Below are 17858 nucleotides of genomic sequence, written 5' to 3' on the forward strand. Positions count from 1 at the left end.
TGGTCGATCGAGAGTCGATCTGGAGGCGCCCCCCCTGTCGTCGTCGCGCGCCGAAGTCATGTCGTGGCAGGAGAAGAAGTTGGAGTATGAGAATCGCATGGCCCGAGCGAGGGGCAAAAAACTCGACACTCTCAAGACCTGCACGATCTGCGGCGCCGACAAGGCCAAGGCGTGCCGAGGTTGCGGCACGACGGCCTACTGTTCGACGGACTGCCAACGCATCGACTGGCGCGACCGGGGCCACCGGAAGGTCTGCAAGAAGATCCAGGCCGCGGAGGCGGCGCGGGCGGAAGCGCCGACGCGCCCGCCGTCGCCGCCGCGGGACGTGTTCTACGGCCCCGCGCCGCGGTCGGACGCCGACGTAATCCGCGCGCGCATCGCGGCGGAACACGAGGCCGCCCGCGCGCGGCGCGAGGCGAACCCGGAGCGAGAGCCGCTGTCTGCGCGGTACGGGTCGCGGTGCCCCATCTGTCTCGAGGAGTGGGACGTGAATGATATGGGCATGTTACGCGTCTGTTGCTGCCGGACGGTCTGCCGATCGTGCGAGGACAAGATTGGCATCGGTGCGTGTCCCCTCTGTCGTGTATCGCGCGCAGAAAGCGATGCGGAAAACCTCGCCCGCCTGCGCCGCCATGTGGAGAACGAAGTGCCGGAAGCGATTACGTTTTTGGGAACTGCGTACCGCCGCGGTTACTTCGGCCTCGTGAAATCCGATAAGAAAGCCGCGAAAATTTGGAAGCGCGCCGTGGAGCTCGGGGACGTGGAAGCAATGAGCCACCTTGCGGAATTGTACGAGGATGGAAGTGGCGTCAAGCTGGACAAGAAGAAGGCGGAGCGGCTGTATCGCATGGCCGCAGACCGAGGCGACGCGTACGCGCAAAACAGTTTAGGGAGTTTACTTGATGCTGAAAAGAAACATGAAGAAGCGTTCCGGTACTTCGCGCTCGCGGCGAATCAAGGCGAAACTTTTGCAGAGATCAGCCTTGGCTGCTGTTACAGGCTCGGACAAGGCACGGAAGTCGACCTCGGCAAAGCCAGGTACTGGTTCGAGCGCGCCGCTGCCAAGGGCGACGAGGATGCTAAAGGTGCCCTCGCGCGCCTCGACGAGCAATTATAGCCTAACTTTTTCGCCGCGTCGTCGCCCGAGCCCGAGATGCTGCGCTTCAAGTTGCGCGCGGGCGAGTCGTGCTTGGCCTTGGCCTCGTCGTCGCCGCGTTCCTCTCCGCGCCGACCTTCACGGTCTGGTGCCTCGCGTTCGTGAACGCGAAGCCCGCCTGGCGCAAGGACGACGACGCCGCCAAGGGGGGCATGGAGAACAACATGAACGCGATGCTCTAGGGGTGGCTTAGCCTGGGGTAAGATTTTGAGCGATTTTGCCTTGCGGGTCGCGGTACTGTAGTAAGTCGAGTCGAGAGGGATAGGACGCGCCCCGAGTCATGTCGTGGCGGGAGAAGAAGTTGGAGTATGAGACTCGCATGGCCCGAGCGAGGGGCAAAAAACTCGACACTCTCAAGACCTGCACGATCTGCGGCGCCGACAAGGCCAAGTCTTGCGCAGGTTGCGGCACGACGGCCTACTGTTCGACGGACTGCCAACGCATCGACTGGCGCGACCGGGGCCACCGGAAGGTCTGCAAGAAGATCCAGGCCGCGGAGGCGGCGCGGGCGGAAGCGCCGACGCGCGCGCCGTCGCCGCCGCGGGACGTGTTCTACGGCCCCGCGCCGCGGTCGCACGCCGACGAGGTCCGCGCGCGCATCGCGGCGGAGCACGAGGCGGCGCGGGCGCGGCGCGAGGCGAACCCGGAGCGGGAGCCGCTGTCTGCGCGGTACGGGTCGCGATGCCCGATCTGCCTCGAGGAGTGGGACGTGAATGTTATGGGGGGGCTTCGCGTCTGTTGCTGCCGAAAGGTCTGCCAATCGTGCCGGGGCAAGATCGGCATCGACGCGTGTCCCCTCTGTCGCCTACCGTGCCCAGAAGATAGTGCGGAACAGCTCGCGCGTCTGCGCCGCCATGTGGAGAACGAGGTGCCGGAAGCGATTACGTTTTTGGGAGAGGCGTACTTTCGCGGTCTGTTGGGCCTCGTGAAATCCGATAAGAAAGCGGCGAAGATTTGGAAGCGCGCCGTGGAGCTCGGGAACGTGGACGCGATGGTAGTTCTTGGGGTTTCGTACCAGAATGGAAGTGGTGTCAAGCTGGACAAGAAGAAGGCGGAGCGGCTGTTTCGCATGGCCGCAGATCGGGGCCACGCGGTCGCGCAATCCAATTTAGGGATTTTACTTTACCATGAGGAGAAATTTGAAGAGGCGTTCCGTTACTTTGTGCTCGCGGCGGATCAAGGCTTTACCGATGGAGAGAACAACCTTGGCTGCTGTTACAGGGACGGAAAAGGCACGGAAGTCGACCTCGGCAAAGCCAGATACTGGCTTGAGCGCGCCGCTGCCAAGGGCAGTGAGCTAGCTACAAGGAACCTCGCGGACCTCGACGCGCGAGTGTAGCCTAAGTCTATACGCCGCGTCGTCGCCCGAGCCCGAGATGCTGCGCTTCAAGTTGCTCGCGGGCGAGTCGTGCTTGGCCTTGGCGTCGTCGTCGCCGCGTTCCGCTCCGCGCCGACCTTCGCGGTCTGGTGCCTCGCGTTTCTGAACTCGAAGCCCGCCTGGCGCAAGGAAGAAGACGCCGCCAAGCGGGGCATGGAGAACGACATGAGCGCAATGCTTGAGGGGTGGGCTTACCCGGGGTAAGATTTTGAGCGATTCTGCCTTTGCGATCGGCCGAGGAGCCTGGAGCGACGCAAGGACGCGCGCGGTAAGAGGCCATGGACCCGGAATTGATCAAGAAGAAGCGAGAGTACGAGGCGCGAAAAACCCGTACGAAGCTGGCGCTCAACATATGCACGATTTGCGGGAAGAAGGATGCCCGGCCCTGCAAAGGTTGCGGCACGACGGCCTACTGTTCGACGGACTGTCAACGCATCGACTGGCGCGACCGGGGCCACCGGAAGGTCTGCAAGAAGATCCAGGCCGCGGAGGCGGCGCGGGCGGAAGCGCCGACGCGCGCGCCGTCGCCGCCGCGGGACGTGTTCTACGGCCCCGCGCCGCGGTCGCACGCCGACGAGGTCCGCGCGCGCATCGCGGCGGAACACGAAGCGGCGCGGGCGCGGCGCGAGGCGAACCCGGAGCGGGAGCCGCAGTCGGCGCGGTACGGGTCGCGGTGCCCGATCTGCCTCGAGGAGTGGGACGTGAATCTGCCGGGCGTGCTTCTCGTCTGTTGCTGCCGAAAGGTCTGCCGATCGTGCAACGACAAGATCGGCATCGACGCGTGTCCTCTCTGTCGTTTACCGCTAGGAAGCGATGCGGAGCAGCTCGCGCAGCTTCGCCGCCATGTGGAGAACGAGGTACCGGAAGCGATTACAAGTTTGGGAAATGCGTACCGCCGCGGTTACTTCGGCCTCGTGAAATCCGATAAGAAAGCCGCGAAAATTTGGAAGCGCGCCGTGGAGCTCGGGAACGTGGACGCGATGGTACACCTTGGGATATTGCACCAGCATGGAACTGGCGTCAAGCTCGACAAGAAGAAGGCGGAGCGGCTGTATCGCATGGCCGCAGATCGGGGCGACCCGGTCGCGCAATGCAATGTAGGAAAGTTACTTGATTCTGAGGAGAAACATGAAGAGGCGTTCCGGTACTACGCGCTCGCGGCGGATCAAGGCTTTACCCCCGGGGAGACTCTCCTTGGCCTTTGTTACCACGAAGGAGAAGGCACGGAAGTCGACCTCGGCAAAGCCAGGTACTGGTTCGAGCGCGCCGCTGCCAAGGGCAACGAGGATGCTAAAGGTGCCCTCGCGCGTCTCGACGCGCGAGCATAGAGCCTAACAATATTTACGCCGCGGCTTCGCCCGGGCCCGAGATCCTGCTCTTGCGCGCGGGCGAGTCGCGCTTGGCCTTGGCGTCGTGTCGCCGCGCGCCTCTCCGCGCCGACCTTCGTGGTCTGGTGCCTGGCATTCTTGAACGCGAAGCCCGCCTGGCGCAAGGACGACGACGCCGCCAAGGGGGGCATGGAGAACGACATGAGCGCGATGCTTGAGGGGTGGGCTTAGGCCTGGAGTAGGCTTTGAGCGATTTTGCCTTTGCGAGCTCGCGAAGTCGAGTCGAGACCTCGAGAGGAGCGGCGATAGGACGCGCCCCGAGTCATGTCGTGGCAGGAGAAGAAGTTGGAGTATGAGAATCGCATGGCCCGAGCGAAGGGCAAAAAACTCGACACTCTCAAGACCTGCACGATCTGCGGCGCCGACAAAGCCAAGGCTTGCGCAGGTTGCGGCACGACGGCCTACTGTTCGACGGACTGCCAACGCATCGACTGGCGCGACCGGGGCCACCGGAAGGTCTGCAAGAAGATCCAGGCCGCGGAGGCGGCGCGGGCGGAAGCGCCGACGCGCGCGCCGTCGCCGCCGCGGGACGTGTTCTACGGCCCCGCGCCGCGGTCGCACGCCGACGAGGTCCGCGCGCGCATCGCGGCGGAACACGAGGCCGCCCGTGCGCGGCGCGAAGCGAACCCGGAGCGAGAGCCGCTGTCTGCGCGGTACGGGTCGCGGTGCCCGATCTGCCTCGAGGAGTGGGACGTGAATGCTGAGTGGGTGTTACGTTGCTGTTGCTGCCGAAAGGTCTGCCGATCGTGCGAGGGCAAGATCGGCACCAACGCGTGTCCCCTCTGTCGTGTACCGTACCCGGAAGATAACGCGGAAAACCTCGCGCGTCTTCGCCGCCATGTGGAGAACGAGGTGCCGGAAGCGATTACGTTTTTGGGAAGTGCGTACCGCGGCGGTCGGTTGGGCCTCGTGAAATCCGATAAGAAAGCCGCAAAGATTTACCGGCGCGCCGTGGAGCTCGGCGACGTGGACGCGATGGCATTTCTGGGGGAAATGTACGACGCCGAGGACGGGGAAGGCGTCAAGCTGGACAAGAAGAAGGCGGAGCGGCTGTATCGCGCGGCCGCGGACCGGGGCGACGCACACGCGCAAAACAATTTGGGGGTTTTACTTTACTGTGAGAAGAAATTTGAAGAAGCGGTCCGGTACTACGCGCTCGCGGCGAATCAAGGCTATACCGATGGAGAGTATAACCTTGGCTGCTGGTACCGCGATGGAAAAGGCACGGAAGTCGACGTCGGCAAAGCCAGATACTGGTTCGAGCGAGCCGCTGCCAAGGGCGACGAGGATGCGAGGAAGAACCTCGCGTGCCTCGACGCGCGAGTGTAGCCTAAGTCTTGCCGCGCTCGCGATCAACATCACCACCAAGAAGCTCGCCGACCCCTACGGCCACGACCTCGACGACATCCACATCCTCTCGCTCTGCAAGCTCATGCCCGGCGCCTGCGCGCGCATCCTCGAGACGTCGCCGCCGCCGCGCTCCGCCGAGACTACGACCACGTTCGTTCGTTCGAATTAATTCAATCCCGCCGCGCCGAGTCCGCCGAGACTACGACATAAAGTAATCACGCGAAGCCCTCAGCGAGGCACCGGTCGAGGCGCGGGCGGACCGTGGCCGGGTCCTCGATGTAGGACTGGTGCTCGAGAAAGATCGCGAGGTTGTGGTCCGCCCACTCGGCGCAGTAGGGCGCCGCGCCCGGGAACCGCCTCCGCCGCGCGACGTACTCGGAGACGAGGAGGTACTTGTAGCCGAGCGTCTTCTCCGCGTGGTTGCGGCCCGCGTGCTCCTTGCTCGAGAGGATCGGGACGGAGCCGGCCATGACGGCCTCGAAGAAGCGGAGGGACCAGGGCATGTCGCCCGCGGGCGCGAGCGTGAACCGGGACCGCGCGAGTTTCTCGTAGTAGGCCGGGTCGCAGGTCGCCTTCTTGCAGGTCGTGGCCCCCGTCGTGAAGTTGAGCGCGATGGGCCGGAAGCCCGCGAGCGCGCCGTCGCCGCCGACGGACCGGTCGTAGGCGCCGAGCGGCACGTGGGTCGCGGCGTCTTTGACCGACGTGTCCAGCAGCACGGAGTCCGCCGTGAAGTAGCGCTTCACGAAGGGGAGCACCCAGGCGCGCATGCGCGCCGCGACGCGCGACGAGAAGACGACGGGGTCGTAGTCCTTCCGTAAAGCGTAGTCGAGGAGCGACGCGCCGTCGTCGCCGTCGCCGTCGTAGAGGCGCCCCATGAAGTTCAGGTCGACGTCGCGCGTCGACGTCGCCGCGTAGTGGCGCGCGGCCTCGATCTGGGACCGCGGGAACATGAGGTAGCGGCGCGTGTCCTCGATCGTGCCCCGGATGATCGCGGACGCGTTCCTCCGCCCGCGGTTCAAAATCTGGTAGTTGCAGCAGCTCGCCTGCATGTCCCGGCTCAGCGCCGCGTCGCCGGGCGATGCGGACACGTGGGCCTCCTGGAATATGCCGAAGCACGCGCTCTCCACCGCGCGCGGGCCCGGGTAGTGCGTCCGGTTCGCGTCGTCGTGCCGTCGCGGCGGCGGGTCGTCGCAGAAGCTCTCGAGCGTCGCCGCGGCGGCCGCGGCGTCCGCGAACTCGCGGGCGACGGCGTCGCAGCGCGGGCCGGGCGACGCGTCGAGGAACGAGGCGCCGGCGCAGCAGCGGACGCACGCGTTTGGGCACGCGTCCGCCGCGGCGACGCCGGAAGCGCCCGTCTGGCGGCAGAGGCGGGCCCGCTTCTCCGGCGGCTTCTTCTGCGTGGCGTTGCAGGTCTGCTTCGCGCCCCGGGGGCCGACCCAGTGCCACCCCGGGTCCTCGGCCTCGAAGAAGGGGCACCCGATGCCGTGGCCCAAATTCCACCACGCCGGCGGGCCCTTCTTTGACCCGATGGTTTTCTTAATTGGCGCGTCGGCCGCGGCGCCGGCCTGCTTCTCCCGCCGCGTTTTTCCCGCGGACGCGACGGCGCCGAGCAAGACGACGCGTAGCAAGCGCGTCATGCTGTGAGGTTTTGCCGCGGGACCTTTGGCGACTTTTGGCGCCTGTGAGGCCCCTCAGCCTCCCGCCCTGCGGTTCCTCCCCGCCCCTCTACGTTTAGAGACGCGTCGAGGCGACTTTGGGGCAGCTCACACTGCTCCACACACTCGTACCGACACCTTAAACCGCGTCCTCGGCGTCGTCGTCGAAGGCGTCGCTCGCGGCCGCGGCCGCGGCCCACGCGTACGCGCTCGACCGGCGGCGCAGCTCGCGGCGCCGCTCGCTCCGCTCCGCGCGGCGCGCGGCGAGGCGCGGCTCCCAGTAGCGCGCGCGCCAGGCGTCGTAGGGCTCGTCGTCCGGCGGCGCGCGTCCAGAGCCCCGGAGGCTCGCCGGGACCCAGAGCTGGGCGCTCGACGGCCGCTTCGGGAGCGCGTGGACGTCCTCGGCGGTAATCATCGTCGAGAACTTCGTGGCTCCCGCGAGCGCGTCCCAGTGGAAGTTGCGGCGGATGGCGAACAAGATCTGGTCGTCGACGATGTCCGCCTTGACCAGCGTCGCGACGACGTAATCCGCCTCGGACAGGGCGGGCTCCGCGCCCGCGCGCTCGTCCTCCGCCGAGAGCGCCGCGTACTTGTCGAGGAGCATCTCCTCGAGGTCCAAAGGAGTAGGGCCAAAGTCGCAGACGTCCTCGTCCCGTAAAAGTTGCCGCCGTCGGATCGCGAAGAGCTCCGCGATGGAGTTGGCGAGGACGACGACGACGAGGATCGTGTACGCGGACAGCGCGATCGTGAAGCGCTGGCCCCGCGAGTGGTGGAAGTTAAAGTCGCCGTAGCCGACGGTCGTCGACGTGATGACCGCGAAGTAGATTGCGTCGGACCATTCGAGCTCGTCGTCGCCCTTGCGGAACTCGGCGACGCCGACCACGAACCCCGCGAGCAGCAGCGCCACGGGCGCGGCGGCGAGCAGGTAGCGCTTCCAGTACTTGACGACGCGCGACACGTCGCGCGGCCGGTACTCGTCGATCGGCAGGCTCCGCGTGTCGACGACGCGGACGCCGAGGAGCGCCAGGGCCGCCTACGCGCGAGACGGGTTTCGAACGTCGACGACGGGTTTCGGACGCCGCGGTAAAGCCTCCGTGCCCCGTCGAAGCCAGCCCTGGACGGCGCTCATGTAGCGTGCGATGATGGAGAAGACGAGGACGATGCCCGCGGGCGCGTACGCGGTCACGAACCACTTGCCCGCGACGGTCGTCGGCGTCACGTCGCCGAAGCCCACGGTCGTGAGCGTCATCGACAGGAAGTAGATCGTCTTCCCCGTGTGCCACTCCTCGAGCCTTTTGAGCACGGCGATACCCACGTAATAATACATGAAGACGGCTAAGGCGTCGCGACCAACGGGCGCGAGGCGCCGGAGCGCCGGGTGGGCGAGGCACCGCTTCACGCGGGCCATGAGCGGCGGAGACATCGTGACGCGTCGATTTGTTGTGTTGAGCGTCGGGGCGACGAGCGCACGGAACGGCGCGCGAGCGGTCAGGAGGACGCGGGCGCGAGAGATGGGCAAGCATGTGGCGACGACTTCACCAAAACTCGTTTCACACGGCACGATGGCTGCCCATCGACCCATGTGAGGAGGCATGCGCCGGCGCCGCTGCGCCACCGCTTGCATCGCTGCCGCCTGCATCGCCGGCACGCTGCTGCTCGCGCTCACGTCGTTCGCCGCGCCGCCAACGCGACCGCCGCGACCGCGACCCGCCGCCTGGAACGCCACGACGACCCTCGAGCGCGCCGTGCGCGAGCAGCGCGCCGTGAACGTGGCGGAGCTCTTCGCGCGCGCGCGCGCCGCCGCGGGCGTCGCCGCCGCGCCCACGGACGCGTCCATCGCGCGCGCGTGGCGCCGGCGGCGGCCGACGCCGCTCGTCGTCCGCGCGCCGCGGCTGGCCTACGTGCGCGTCTTCAAGGCGGGCAACGACGCGCTCCACCACCACATGCTCCACGTCTGGGCGAACGCGACGGCGGGCCCCGCCGTCACCTTCACCTTCGTCCGCGACCCGCTCGCGCGCTTCGCGTCGGCCTACGGCGAGATCGAGATGCGGCTGACCGAGCGGTGCGCGGGCGACGCCGCGGCCGCGGCCGCGGCGGCCGTCTTCCTCCGCGCGGCGCCGGCGGCGCGGCCGCGGGCGTTCCTGGCGGACTTTGTGCTGGGGCCCGGGCTGGCCGCGTACCGCGACGCCCGCGCGGCCGGCGGCGAGGGCTGCCTGGTCCGCGAGGCCGTGCTCGAGCACGCGTGGCCCATGGCGTCCTTCGTCGCGCCGCTCCGCCCCGGGTTCGTCGGGCGCCTCGAGACCTTCGACGACGACCTGCGGCGCCTCGCGGCGCGCGTCGGCGCGCCCCTGCCGTGGGACCCGGCCCTCGGGAGGCACGGCGCCGTCGCCGCGGAGCGCCTCTCGTTCGAGGCCGCGCGGCGCCGCGCCCAAGCCGCGCTCCGAAGCGACGCCGGCGTGCGCCGCGCGGCCTGCTACCTCTACTTCGACGACTTTAGCCGCTTCGGCTACGACGTCCCGCCCGAGTGCCGGCGGCTGCCCGTGACGACCGCGCGCGGCGTCCCCTGAGCGCGTGTTACGCCGCGGCGGGCGTGGGCTCCGGCGGGGGCGACGAGAAGGACGAGCGGAGGGCGTAGTCCGCCGCGTGGACGCGCCGCTGGGACGTCGACGACTTGAGGTCGCGCCGCGACTTCGAGCTCCGGACGTCGCGGCGCGCGGGCGACACCATGGTGAGGATCTTGTCCCCGGCGGGCGACGGGTAGTCGAGCCAGTTCGGCGGCCGCGGGAAGCCCATGAGGTTCTTGGGCGCGAGGATGCCCTCGGAGCTCACGACGATGGGCGCGGCCTTCTTCCGCGCGCGGCCGCCGGGCGTCTTCGGCGGCGCCTTGTAGCCGCAGGTCAGGTTCAGCGACGCCCGCGCCTCGTCCGTGATGGGCGGCGCGTTGGGGTCGCAGGGGTCGTAGGCGCAGGGGCCCGGCCCGTCCGCGCACCGGAGCTTGCCCGCGTGGCGCATGCCGTCGATGAGCTCCAGCCGGTCCGCGGACCCGAACATGCGCTGGCGCACGACCGTCTTCTTGCCCGGCTGCCGCCGCTTCGGCGGCGGCCAGGACGCGCCGGGCTTGGCGTTGGGCCACCACGCGCGCGCGAGGTTGTGGCGGTCGTCGCCGTCCGCGTCGACGGGGTCCGGGCCGTGCCTCCGGACGGCCTTGGCGGACGCGGGGTCCGCCAGCACCTTGTGGAGCCCCGCGTGCTCGTAGACCGGCAGCGGCTTGCGCTTCGGGATCTCCTGGGGGCAGCACTCGCGGGGCACGCCGCAGAGCATGTAGGGCCGCCGCGTCTGGAGCCGCTTCTTCTCCGCGAGGATGACGTCGTAGTAGAAGGAGCCCTCGCCGTTGATGTCGATGTAGGACGTGGGCCCCTCCTTGCCCTCCATGAAGGCCACGCGCCGCTCGCTCTCGCCGATGGTGTAGCTCTTGTGCGCGTTGCCCGCGGCTTTCGTCGTGGCCGTCGTCTTCGCGAAGTGGATCTCGTCCTCGTAGGCGCCGGGGACGGCCCGCACGTCGATGGGGTCCTTCTCGAAGCGCTCGGCCCGCGCGAACTGCGACCCGTAGCACGCGTCCAGCGCCCGGGGCATCGCGTACTGCTCCTGCGACCGCACGCTGCACGCGACGACCGCGCCCATGGTCGCGCCGCCCCAGGTCCGCTCCGTGAGCTCGCGCACGGTCTCCTCGGCCGTGCGGCCCTTGGTCGTCTTGCGCATGGGCGCGCGGAACTCCGCGCACACGGGCGGCGCGGTGCCGAACGACCCGTCGCCCTCGCCGCCGAGCTCGTAGCGCTCGGGCCCGGGGCCGGACGCGCACCAGCGCGCCGCGCCGCCGCAGGCGACCTCCCAGCCGCCGGCGCCGCCGCCGCCGATGGACCGCAGGTAGGAGAAGGCGTCCTCGCGGGCGCTGCGCCCGAAGGTCGACGTGCCGTGGAACTGGCCCCGGGGGTTGTCGAACTGGCTCGGGATCTGGAAGTCGGCGCCGCTCGGCGACGCGTCGGGGATCTCGAAGAGGCCGTCGGGCACGACGAGGCCCCGCTCCTCGAGCACGGGCGTCGTCATCGTGCGGCGCGCGCGGCGGCGCCGCGCGACGACGAGAGCGCGGCGCTAAAAAACGCCTCCGAGGGCTTTGTTGAATGTGGAATCCAAAGGTGCAGTTGGTTGCGCGCGCCAGACCGGACCTCGGACGTCGTAGGCGCGCGTCGCCGCGGCCGCCGTCGCGTCGCCGATGTCGCGGCACCGGCTGCGCCGCGACGGGGGTCGCCGAGCCGTCGGCCCGTCCCGCGGCGCCGCGCCGCTCCGACGCGCGCGACGCTCACTTGCGCTCCGCCGCGCGGGACGCTCGCCGCGGAGCGGCGCCCCTCCCCCCGGAAGCACGCCACCACCTTCTTACTTGCCGTCGCCGAGGGTCTTGGCGATGTCCTTCTGCATCTCCATCATGATGCCCTTCATCTTGCCGAGCGCCTCCGTCTGCGCCTTCTTCGCGGCGTCGGTGACGGCGGCGGAGACGGCTTCTTCGCCCTCCTTGAGCGCGTCGGGCTGCACCTCGACGGACACGGGCTGGCCCTGGCCGTCGTAGGTGACCTTGACCTTGCCGCCGAGGCCCGTGCCCTCGACGACGACCGCCTTCATCTTCGCGGACATCTTCTCGCGGAACTCCATGGCGAGCTTCATCTCCTCCTCGGAGATCTCGCCCATGCCGGGCACGCTCATGCCCGACCCGCCGCCCGCGGGCGCCGCGGGCTTCGACTCCTCCTCCGGCGGCGCGCCGCCGAAGAGCGTGCGCGGCGCGAGCGCGAAGGCGCGCCGCCGGCCGGCGTGGAGCCGCGGGGCCGCCGGCGCGAGCCGGAGGGCCGCGCAGGCCGTGAGGAGGAGCGCGTAGAGCGCGGAGCGGGCCATCGTCGCGGACTGCTACTCGGTGCTCAAGCCTCGAGAGTCTTCAAGCTCGCGAGCGACTTGGCGCATGAAGCCTGCATGTTGCAGATTTCGAGCGGCGTGCGCATCCGTCCTGGCGTTCTCGAAGCGCACCATGTCCCGAGGCCCGTCGGCTGCATGCCTACTCGCGATGCTGGGTGGTGCTGAGCTAGGTAACCCTCCGGAAAAATCGAAGAAGGGGCCCATAAGGTCGAAATTTGGGCGGGAGAGCGCAGACCCTTGGCGCTGGACATCCAGCCCGGTCGACCGAGGCCCGGCCGCGCATCGCGCGCGCAATACACGACGCAGGCCTCGGATGTCGCCGCGCGGCGCCGATGCACACCGAGGTTGAAGGCAATGAGAGCCTAATGAGCAATTTCTGCCACTGAGTTCTTGATCTCGGCGCGATGAGCTCGCTACTGCGGTATTCTGCCCGCCAGGTCGCCGTCGCGGGCCGGCGGCGGCTCAGCGCCCAGCCCGTGGCGTCCGAGGGGTCGCGGAGCTGGGAGTTCTTCGCCGGGGACCCCGAGGTGACGGCCGACGGCGTCGCCATCGTGCGCCTCGATGCGAAGAAGGCGAAGATGAACACGCTGAACCCGGCGCTCCAGGCCGAGGCCCAGGAGATGTGGAGCGAGCTCATGGAGGCGCGCGGAAATGACGTCAAGGCCGCCGTCTTCATCTCCGCCAAGCCCGACAACTTCATCGCGGGCGCGGACATCTCCATGCTCGCGGCGAAGAAGGCGAGCGGCGACGAGGACTCGCTCGAGGCCATCTGCCTGAGCGGGCACACCATGTTCGCCGAGCTCAAGGCGACGAACATCCCCATCGTCGCGGCCATCCACGGCGCCTGCCTCGGCGGCGGCCTCGAGTGGGCGCTCAAGTGCGACTACCGCGTCGCGTCGACGTCCCCGAAGACGAAGCTCGGCCTGCCCGAGGTGAAGCTGGGCCTCCTGCCCGGCTGGGGCGGCACCTACGCCCTGCCGAAGCTCATCGGCCTCACGGAGGCCCTGCCCATGATCCTCCAGGGCAAGGAGGTCAAAGCGGACAAGGCGAAGAAGCTCGGCCTCGTCGACGCCGTCTGCGACCCCGCGGCGCTGGAGCGGCTCGCCGTCGCCAAGGCCGCGGCGTTGGGCAACGGCTCGCTGAAGCTCAAGGAGAAGAAGAAGTCGTGGATGCGCTGGGCCACGGAGGACGTGAGCTTCGGCCGCGACTTCGTCTTCAAGAAGGCCAAGGAGACCGTCGACAAGACGACGCGCGGCAAGTACCCGGCGGCCTACGAGATCATGGACTGCGTGAAGCACGGGCTGGGCAAGAGCCCCGAGGAGGCCTTCGCCTTCGAGGCCAAGGCCTTCGTGCGCCTCGCGAAGACGCCCGAGTCGTCCGCGCTCATCGGCCTCTTCGACGGCGTCGCGCCGCGTGGGAATCGACCGCCGGTTCGGGACGTCCCCGACCAAACTTGAAATTCTCGGTCAATTCGAAGTCGATTCGGCTGATTCTTGGACGGATCGGTTGCTCTCGTCGAGTTCTCGAAGCGCGGCCGAAGAGGCTGGTCCGAACCGTTCGATGACGCGCGCGTCGAAGTCGGGGTGAAGATTTGAGTTCCACGCAGGCATCACGGCGTCGAAGAAGAACCGCTACGGCAACGCTTCGGACCCGGCGACGCTCAAGGCGCTGGACACGGTGGCCGTGCTCGGCGCGGGCCTCATGGGCGCGGGCATCGCCCAGGTCTCCGCGGAGAAGGGCCTGAACGTGCTCCTCAAGGACGCGTCGCCCGAGGGTTTGGCCAAGGGCGTCGACTACGTCGGCGGCAACCTGGCCAAGAAGGTCAAGCGGCGCCGGATGACGGACTACACGCGCAACACGATCACGTCCAAGGTGATGGGCTACCACGACGGCCCCGGCGGCGGCCAGGGCAGGACAAGAGAGCGAAATTCCCAACTTCAAAGGCTCATATCTCGGCCGTTTTCCACTCGTTTCGGCTGATTTTTGGACGAGCGATCATCTCTCGGATTGGTCTCGAAGCGTGGATGCTTTTTCCGGAACGCGCGCGCGCGGAACACTCACGTTGAAGCGACGTTGAATCACCCTTGTCCTGCCCAGGCGGCGGCGGCGACGCCGCGTGGCTCCGCAAGGCCGCGACGGCCGACGTCGTCGTCGAGGCCGTCTTCGAGGATCTGGACCTGAAGCACAAGGTCTTCCAGAGCGTCGAGCCCCTCGTGTCCGAGGCCTGCGTCCTCGCGACGAACACGTCGGCGATCCCCATCGCCAAGGTCGCCGCGGGCGCGGCGAAACCGGAACGCGTGCTCGGCATGCACTACTTCAGCCCCGTGCCCCAGATGCAGCTCCTGGAGATCATCCCCCACGCGGGCACGGACCCCAAGGCCATGGCCGCGGCCTTCGCCGTCGGCATCAAGCAGGGCAAGTTCTGCATCGAGGTCAAGGACGTGCCCGGCTTCTACGTGAACCGGTGCCTCGCGCCCATGATGGCGGAGCTCGCGCCCCTCTTCCAGGACGGCGTCGAGCCCAAGCAGCTCGACGAGGCCATCCTGGACCTGGGCATGCCCGTGGGGCCCGTGACGCTCATCGACGAGGTCGGCGCGGACGTCGGGCTGCACGTGCAGCGCACGATGCTCGCGGACGAGACCATGGGGGGCCGCATGGCCGGCGCGGACCCGGCCATGCTCCAGGCCGTCGTCGACAAGGGCTGGCTCGGCCGCAAGTCCGGCAAGGGCTTCTTCGTCTACGACGGCAAGAAGAAGACGCCGAACGCGGAGGCGAACGCGTACGTCGAGTCCGAGGTCAAGCGGCGCGACGCCGGGCTCTCCGTGGAGACGATCCAGGACCGCTACCTCACGCGCTTCGTCAACGAGGCCGCCGTCTGCCTCCAGGAGGGCATCCTCAAGACGCCCGCGGACGGCGACCTCGGCGCCGTCTTCGGCGTCGGCTTCCTCCCCTTCACGGGCGGGCCCTTCCGCATGCTCGACGCCGTCGGCGCGGCGACCTACGTCGACAAGATGAACCGCCTCGCCGACGAGTACGGCGACCGCTTCGCGCCCTGCGACCTCCTCGTCGACCACGCGAACTCGGGCAAGAAGTTCTACCCGTCCAAGTAGGCGCGCGCGCCCGGCGCCGCGCGCGCGCTCTCCCCCCTCTAACTGCCTGATCGTCTGCCTTGTTCGCTGTTGTTCGAGGTGCTTCGGCGGAAGCGCGGCGGCTTCGGCCGCTCGACCCGTGATTGAAGCTCTCGTTGCCGGCAAGTTTACGAGTCTGGTAACGCTAAATCACACCTCAGCTCTGCTCTCGCACCCTCGCGCCCTGCCCACGTGAGCACACACGATGACCAAGGTCTGCGTCATCTTCGGGACGGAATCCGGCGGCAGCGAGCGCCACGCCAAGCGCCTGAGCAAGGCCTGGACGGGCGTCGACTTCGACGCCTCGAAGGACTTCATGTCCGGCGACGCGGCGGCGAAGAAGGGCCTCGGCGCCCTCGCCGCGGCCTACGACTTCCTCGTCGTCGTCACGTCGTCCTACGGCGACGGCGACCCGCCGTCCAACTACACGACGTTCCTCACGGCGCTCTACGCGGCCGAGGGCCAGCCGCTCGCGGGCTGCCAGCACTGCGTCCTCGGCTTCGGCTCCACGGACTACGAGACCTTCCAGAACTGCCCGCGCCTCACGGACAAGCTCCTCGGCGAGTGCGGCTCGACGCGGGCGCTCCAGCGCGTCGAGGTCGACGAGAACGACACCGTGGGCGGCGACAAGTCGCTCGACCAGTGGGCCAAGGACGTCGTCGCGGCCTTTTCGAAGAAGGCGTCGTCCGACGTCTGCGCCTGGACGTCGCCGCACTCGGAGGTCTTCGACAAGAAGGACGAGCTCCTCAGCGCGGGCGGCGGCGGCGGCGCGATGATGGCGCCCGTCGTCGTCGTCGCGCTGGCGGCCGTCGGCTTCGGCTACTGGAAGATGACCCAGAGCGCCGAGTAGGTGTCTTGGGCGCCGATTTCTAAGTGCGCGCTTAGTCGCTGTCCGACGACGACGAGGAGGACGACGACGAGCTCGAGGAGGAGGAGCTAGAGGACGACGAGGACGACGACGAGGACGACGAGCTCGAGGACGAGGACGACGAGGACGACGAGGACACGGAGTCGGAGCGGGGCTTGGCGACGGCCTCGCCGTCGCGCTTCCGCTTCTTGCCGCCGCGGCCGTCGTCGCCGCCGTCGCCCGCGCGCTTCTCGCCGCGCGGCGGCGGCGACGGCGACCGTTTGACGTCGCTCTCGCGGTCGCGCCGGGGCGCGTCGCGGCGGTCCCGGGCCTCGTAGCGGTCCTCCTGGCGGCGGCGGTCGTCGCGCTCGCGGTCCAGGAGGCGCCGCTCGCGGTCCGCGAGCTCGCGCTCCCGCGCGTCCAGCGCCTCGCGCTCCCGCTCGCGGTCGCGCCGCGCGCGCTCCGCGTCGTCGCGCTCGCGCTTCGCCGCGCGCTCGGCCTTGAGCGTCTCCTGGAGCTCCCGGTCGAAGGCGGCGCCCTCCACGAAGCTGTCGCTCTTGATGCCGAACGCGTCGCGGAGCCGCGCGTCGTCGCGCGCCTTCGCTTCCGCGGCCGCGTGCGAGTCCGTGCCGACGCGGCGCGACGCCTTCTGGGCCAGCTGCTTCGAGAGCTTCGCGCGCAGCGCCTCGCAGCGCACGTCGATGTCGTCCTCGTCGAGGCCCTGGTCCTCGAGCTCGTCGCGGAGCTCGAAGACCTCGGCCTCGATCGCGCGCTTCGCGTTGTGCTCGCAGATCTCCGCGTTGCCCTCGGCGGACGTCTGCGCCTTCCAGGCCTCCTCCTTGTTGAGCCCGCCCCGGTTCAGCTCCGTCGCCGTGCGCACGTTGATGGCCTTGACGAAGGCCTTGTTGGTCTGGACGTACCCATTCGTCCCCGAGCCGCGCACGGTGCGCAGGCCGATGCCGTTGTACATGGTCGCGCGGCGGCGGCGCGGCCGGGACGACGACGGGGCGCGCGGGGTGTCGAGTTTGTGCGGTGGTTGGCGCGGCTGGCGGCGGTGGTGTCGCTCGCTGTGGAGTGGGCGCCGGCGGAGCTGCCGCAGCCCGCCTGCGCCGCCGCTGCCGCCGCGCCGCGCCTGCGACTCGCGCCCGCCTGCGCTGCCGCACACGCGCCGCCGAGAGCGCCGCGATGAACTTCTCGACGAAGCGCAAGGCCAAGGCGCGGTCCTGGAAGGACGTCGACGACGCGCCGGCGAAGAAGGCGAAGGACGACGGCGACCGCGAGCACGGCGAGGAGGACGGCGAGTGCGAGGTGGACGCCTTCGGCCAGCTCAAGCGCGAGCTCGCGGAGCGCGAGCGCATCAAGGCTTTGCGGAAGAAGGAGCTCGCCAAGGCGGCGGCGGTCATCGGCCGCACGCGCGGCGACGACGAGGGCGGCGAGGCGCGGCGGCCGGGCGTCCACGTCTGGCTCGACGTCGAGATCCCGAAGCGGTCGACGCACGAGGCCGGCCGGGGCCGCCTCATCTGCGAGCTCTTCGAGGACGTCGTGCCGCGGACGGCGAAGAACTTCCTGTCGCTGATCACGGGCGAGAAGGGCGACGGCCTCGAGCTCGCGGGGACCGTGTTCCACCGCGTCGAGCCCGGCGTCGCGGTCACGGGCGGCGACGTCGACCGCGGCGACGGCTCGGGGGGGCGGTCCATCTACGGCCGCGACTTCGAGGACGAGAACCACACGCTGAAGCACACGAACGCGGGCGTGCTCACGATGCACAGCCGGCGGCCGAATTCCAACAACTCCCAGTTCCAGATCCTGTTGGACGAGCGGCCCGAGCTCGACGGCCGCCAGGTCGTCTTCGGCCGCCTGGTCGACGGCTTCGCGATCCTACGCGAGGTCGAGAAGCTCGGCACGGCGACGGGCGCGCCCAAGGAGCTGGCGAAGATCGCGCGGTGCGGCGTCTGCAAGATGCACGCGACGGTGGAAGAGACGCTCGAGGCCTACCG

The 17858-nt window shown here is 68.9% G+C and overlaps 5 protein-coding genes across 5 annotated transcripts; 3 read left to right on the forward strand and 2 right to left on the reverse strand.

Moving 5' to 3' along the window:
• Positions 1 to 189: 189 nt before the first annotated feature.
• AURANDRAFT_35793 (hypothetical protein) lies at positions 190 to 5455 on the forward strand (the record flags this gene model as incomplete). The annotated part of the gene is made up of 4 exons (XM_009033973.1): positions 190 to 1085; positions 2035 to 2448; positions 3402 to 3830; positions 4785 to 5455. 4 exons carry the CDS (start codon positions 497 to 499, stop codon positions 5249 to 5251), a joined length of 1899 nt encoding a protein of 632 aa, XP_009032221.1.
• A 21-nt stretch (positions 5456 to 5476) lies between these two features.
• Positions 5477 to 11031, reverse strand: AURANDRAFT_70498 (hypothetical protein; the record flags this gene model as incomplete). The annotated part of the gene is made up of 4 exons (XM_009034515.1): positions 5477 to 6837; positions 7073 to 7960; positions 8048 to 8219; positions 9506 to 11031. The coding sequence occupies 4 exons, from the start codon at positions 11029 to 11031 to the stop codon at positions 5488 to 5490; spliced, it is 3936 nt and encodes a 1311-aa protein (XP_009032763.1).
• Positions 11032 to 11358: 327 nt separating this feature from the next.
• On the reverse strand, positions 11359 to 11868 carry AURANDRAFT_60494 (hypothetical protein; the record flags this gene model as incomplete). Its single annotated transcript, XM_009034514.1, has 1 exon — positions 11359 to 11868. The coding sequence occupies one exon, from the start codon at positions 11866 to 11868 to the stop codon at positions 11359 to 11361; it is 510 nt and encodes a 169-aa protein (XP_009032762.1).
• Positions 11869 to 12283: 415 nt separating this feature from the next.
• AURANDRAFT_69589 (hypothetical protein) lies at positions 12284 to 15054 on the forward strand (the record flags this gene model as incomplete). The annotated part of the gene is made up of 3 exons (XM_009033974.1): positions 12284 to 13287; positions 13493 to 13783; positions 13984 to 15054. The coding sequence occupies 3 exons, from the start codon at positions 12291 to 12293 to the stop codon at positions 14994 to 14996; spliced, it is 2301 nt and encodes a 766-aa protein (XP_009032222.1).
• Positions 15055 to 17370: 2316 nt separating this feature from the next.
• Positions 17371 to 17820, forward strand: AURANDRAFT_15622 (hypothetical protein; the record flags this gene model as incomplete). The annotated part of the gene is made up of 1 exon (XM_009033975.1): positions 17371 to 17820. A coding segment is annotated over one exon (450 nt), but the record flags the coding sequence as incomplete, so codon positions are not given.
• Positions 17821 to 17858: the final 38 nt, after the last annotated feature.

Source organism: Aureococcus anophagefferens (assembly GCF_000186865.1).
Source record: "Aureococcus anophagefferens unplaced genomic scaffold AURANscaffold_1, whole genome shotgun sequence".
In the NCBI taxonomy this organism is placed as follows: domain Eukaryota; class Pelagophyceae; order Pelagomonadales; family Pelagomonadaceae; genus Aureococcus; species Aureococcus anophagefferens.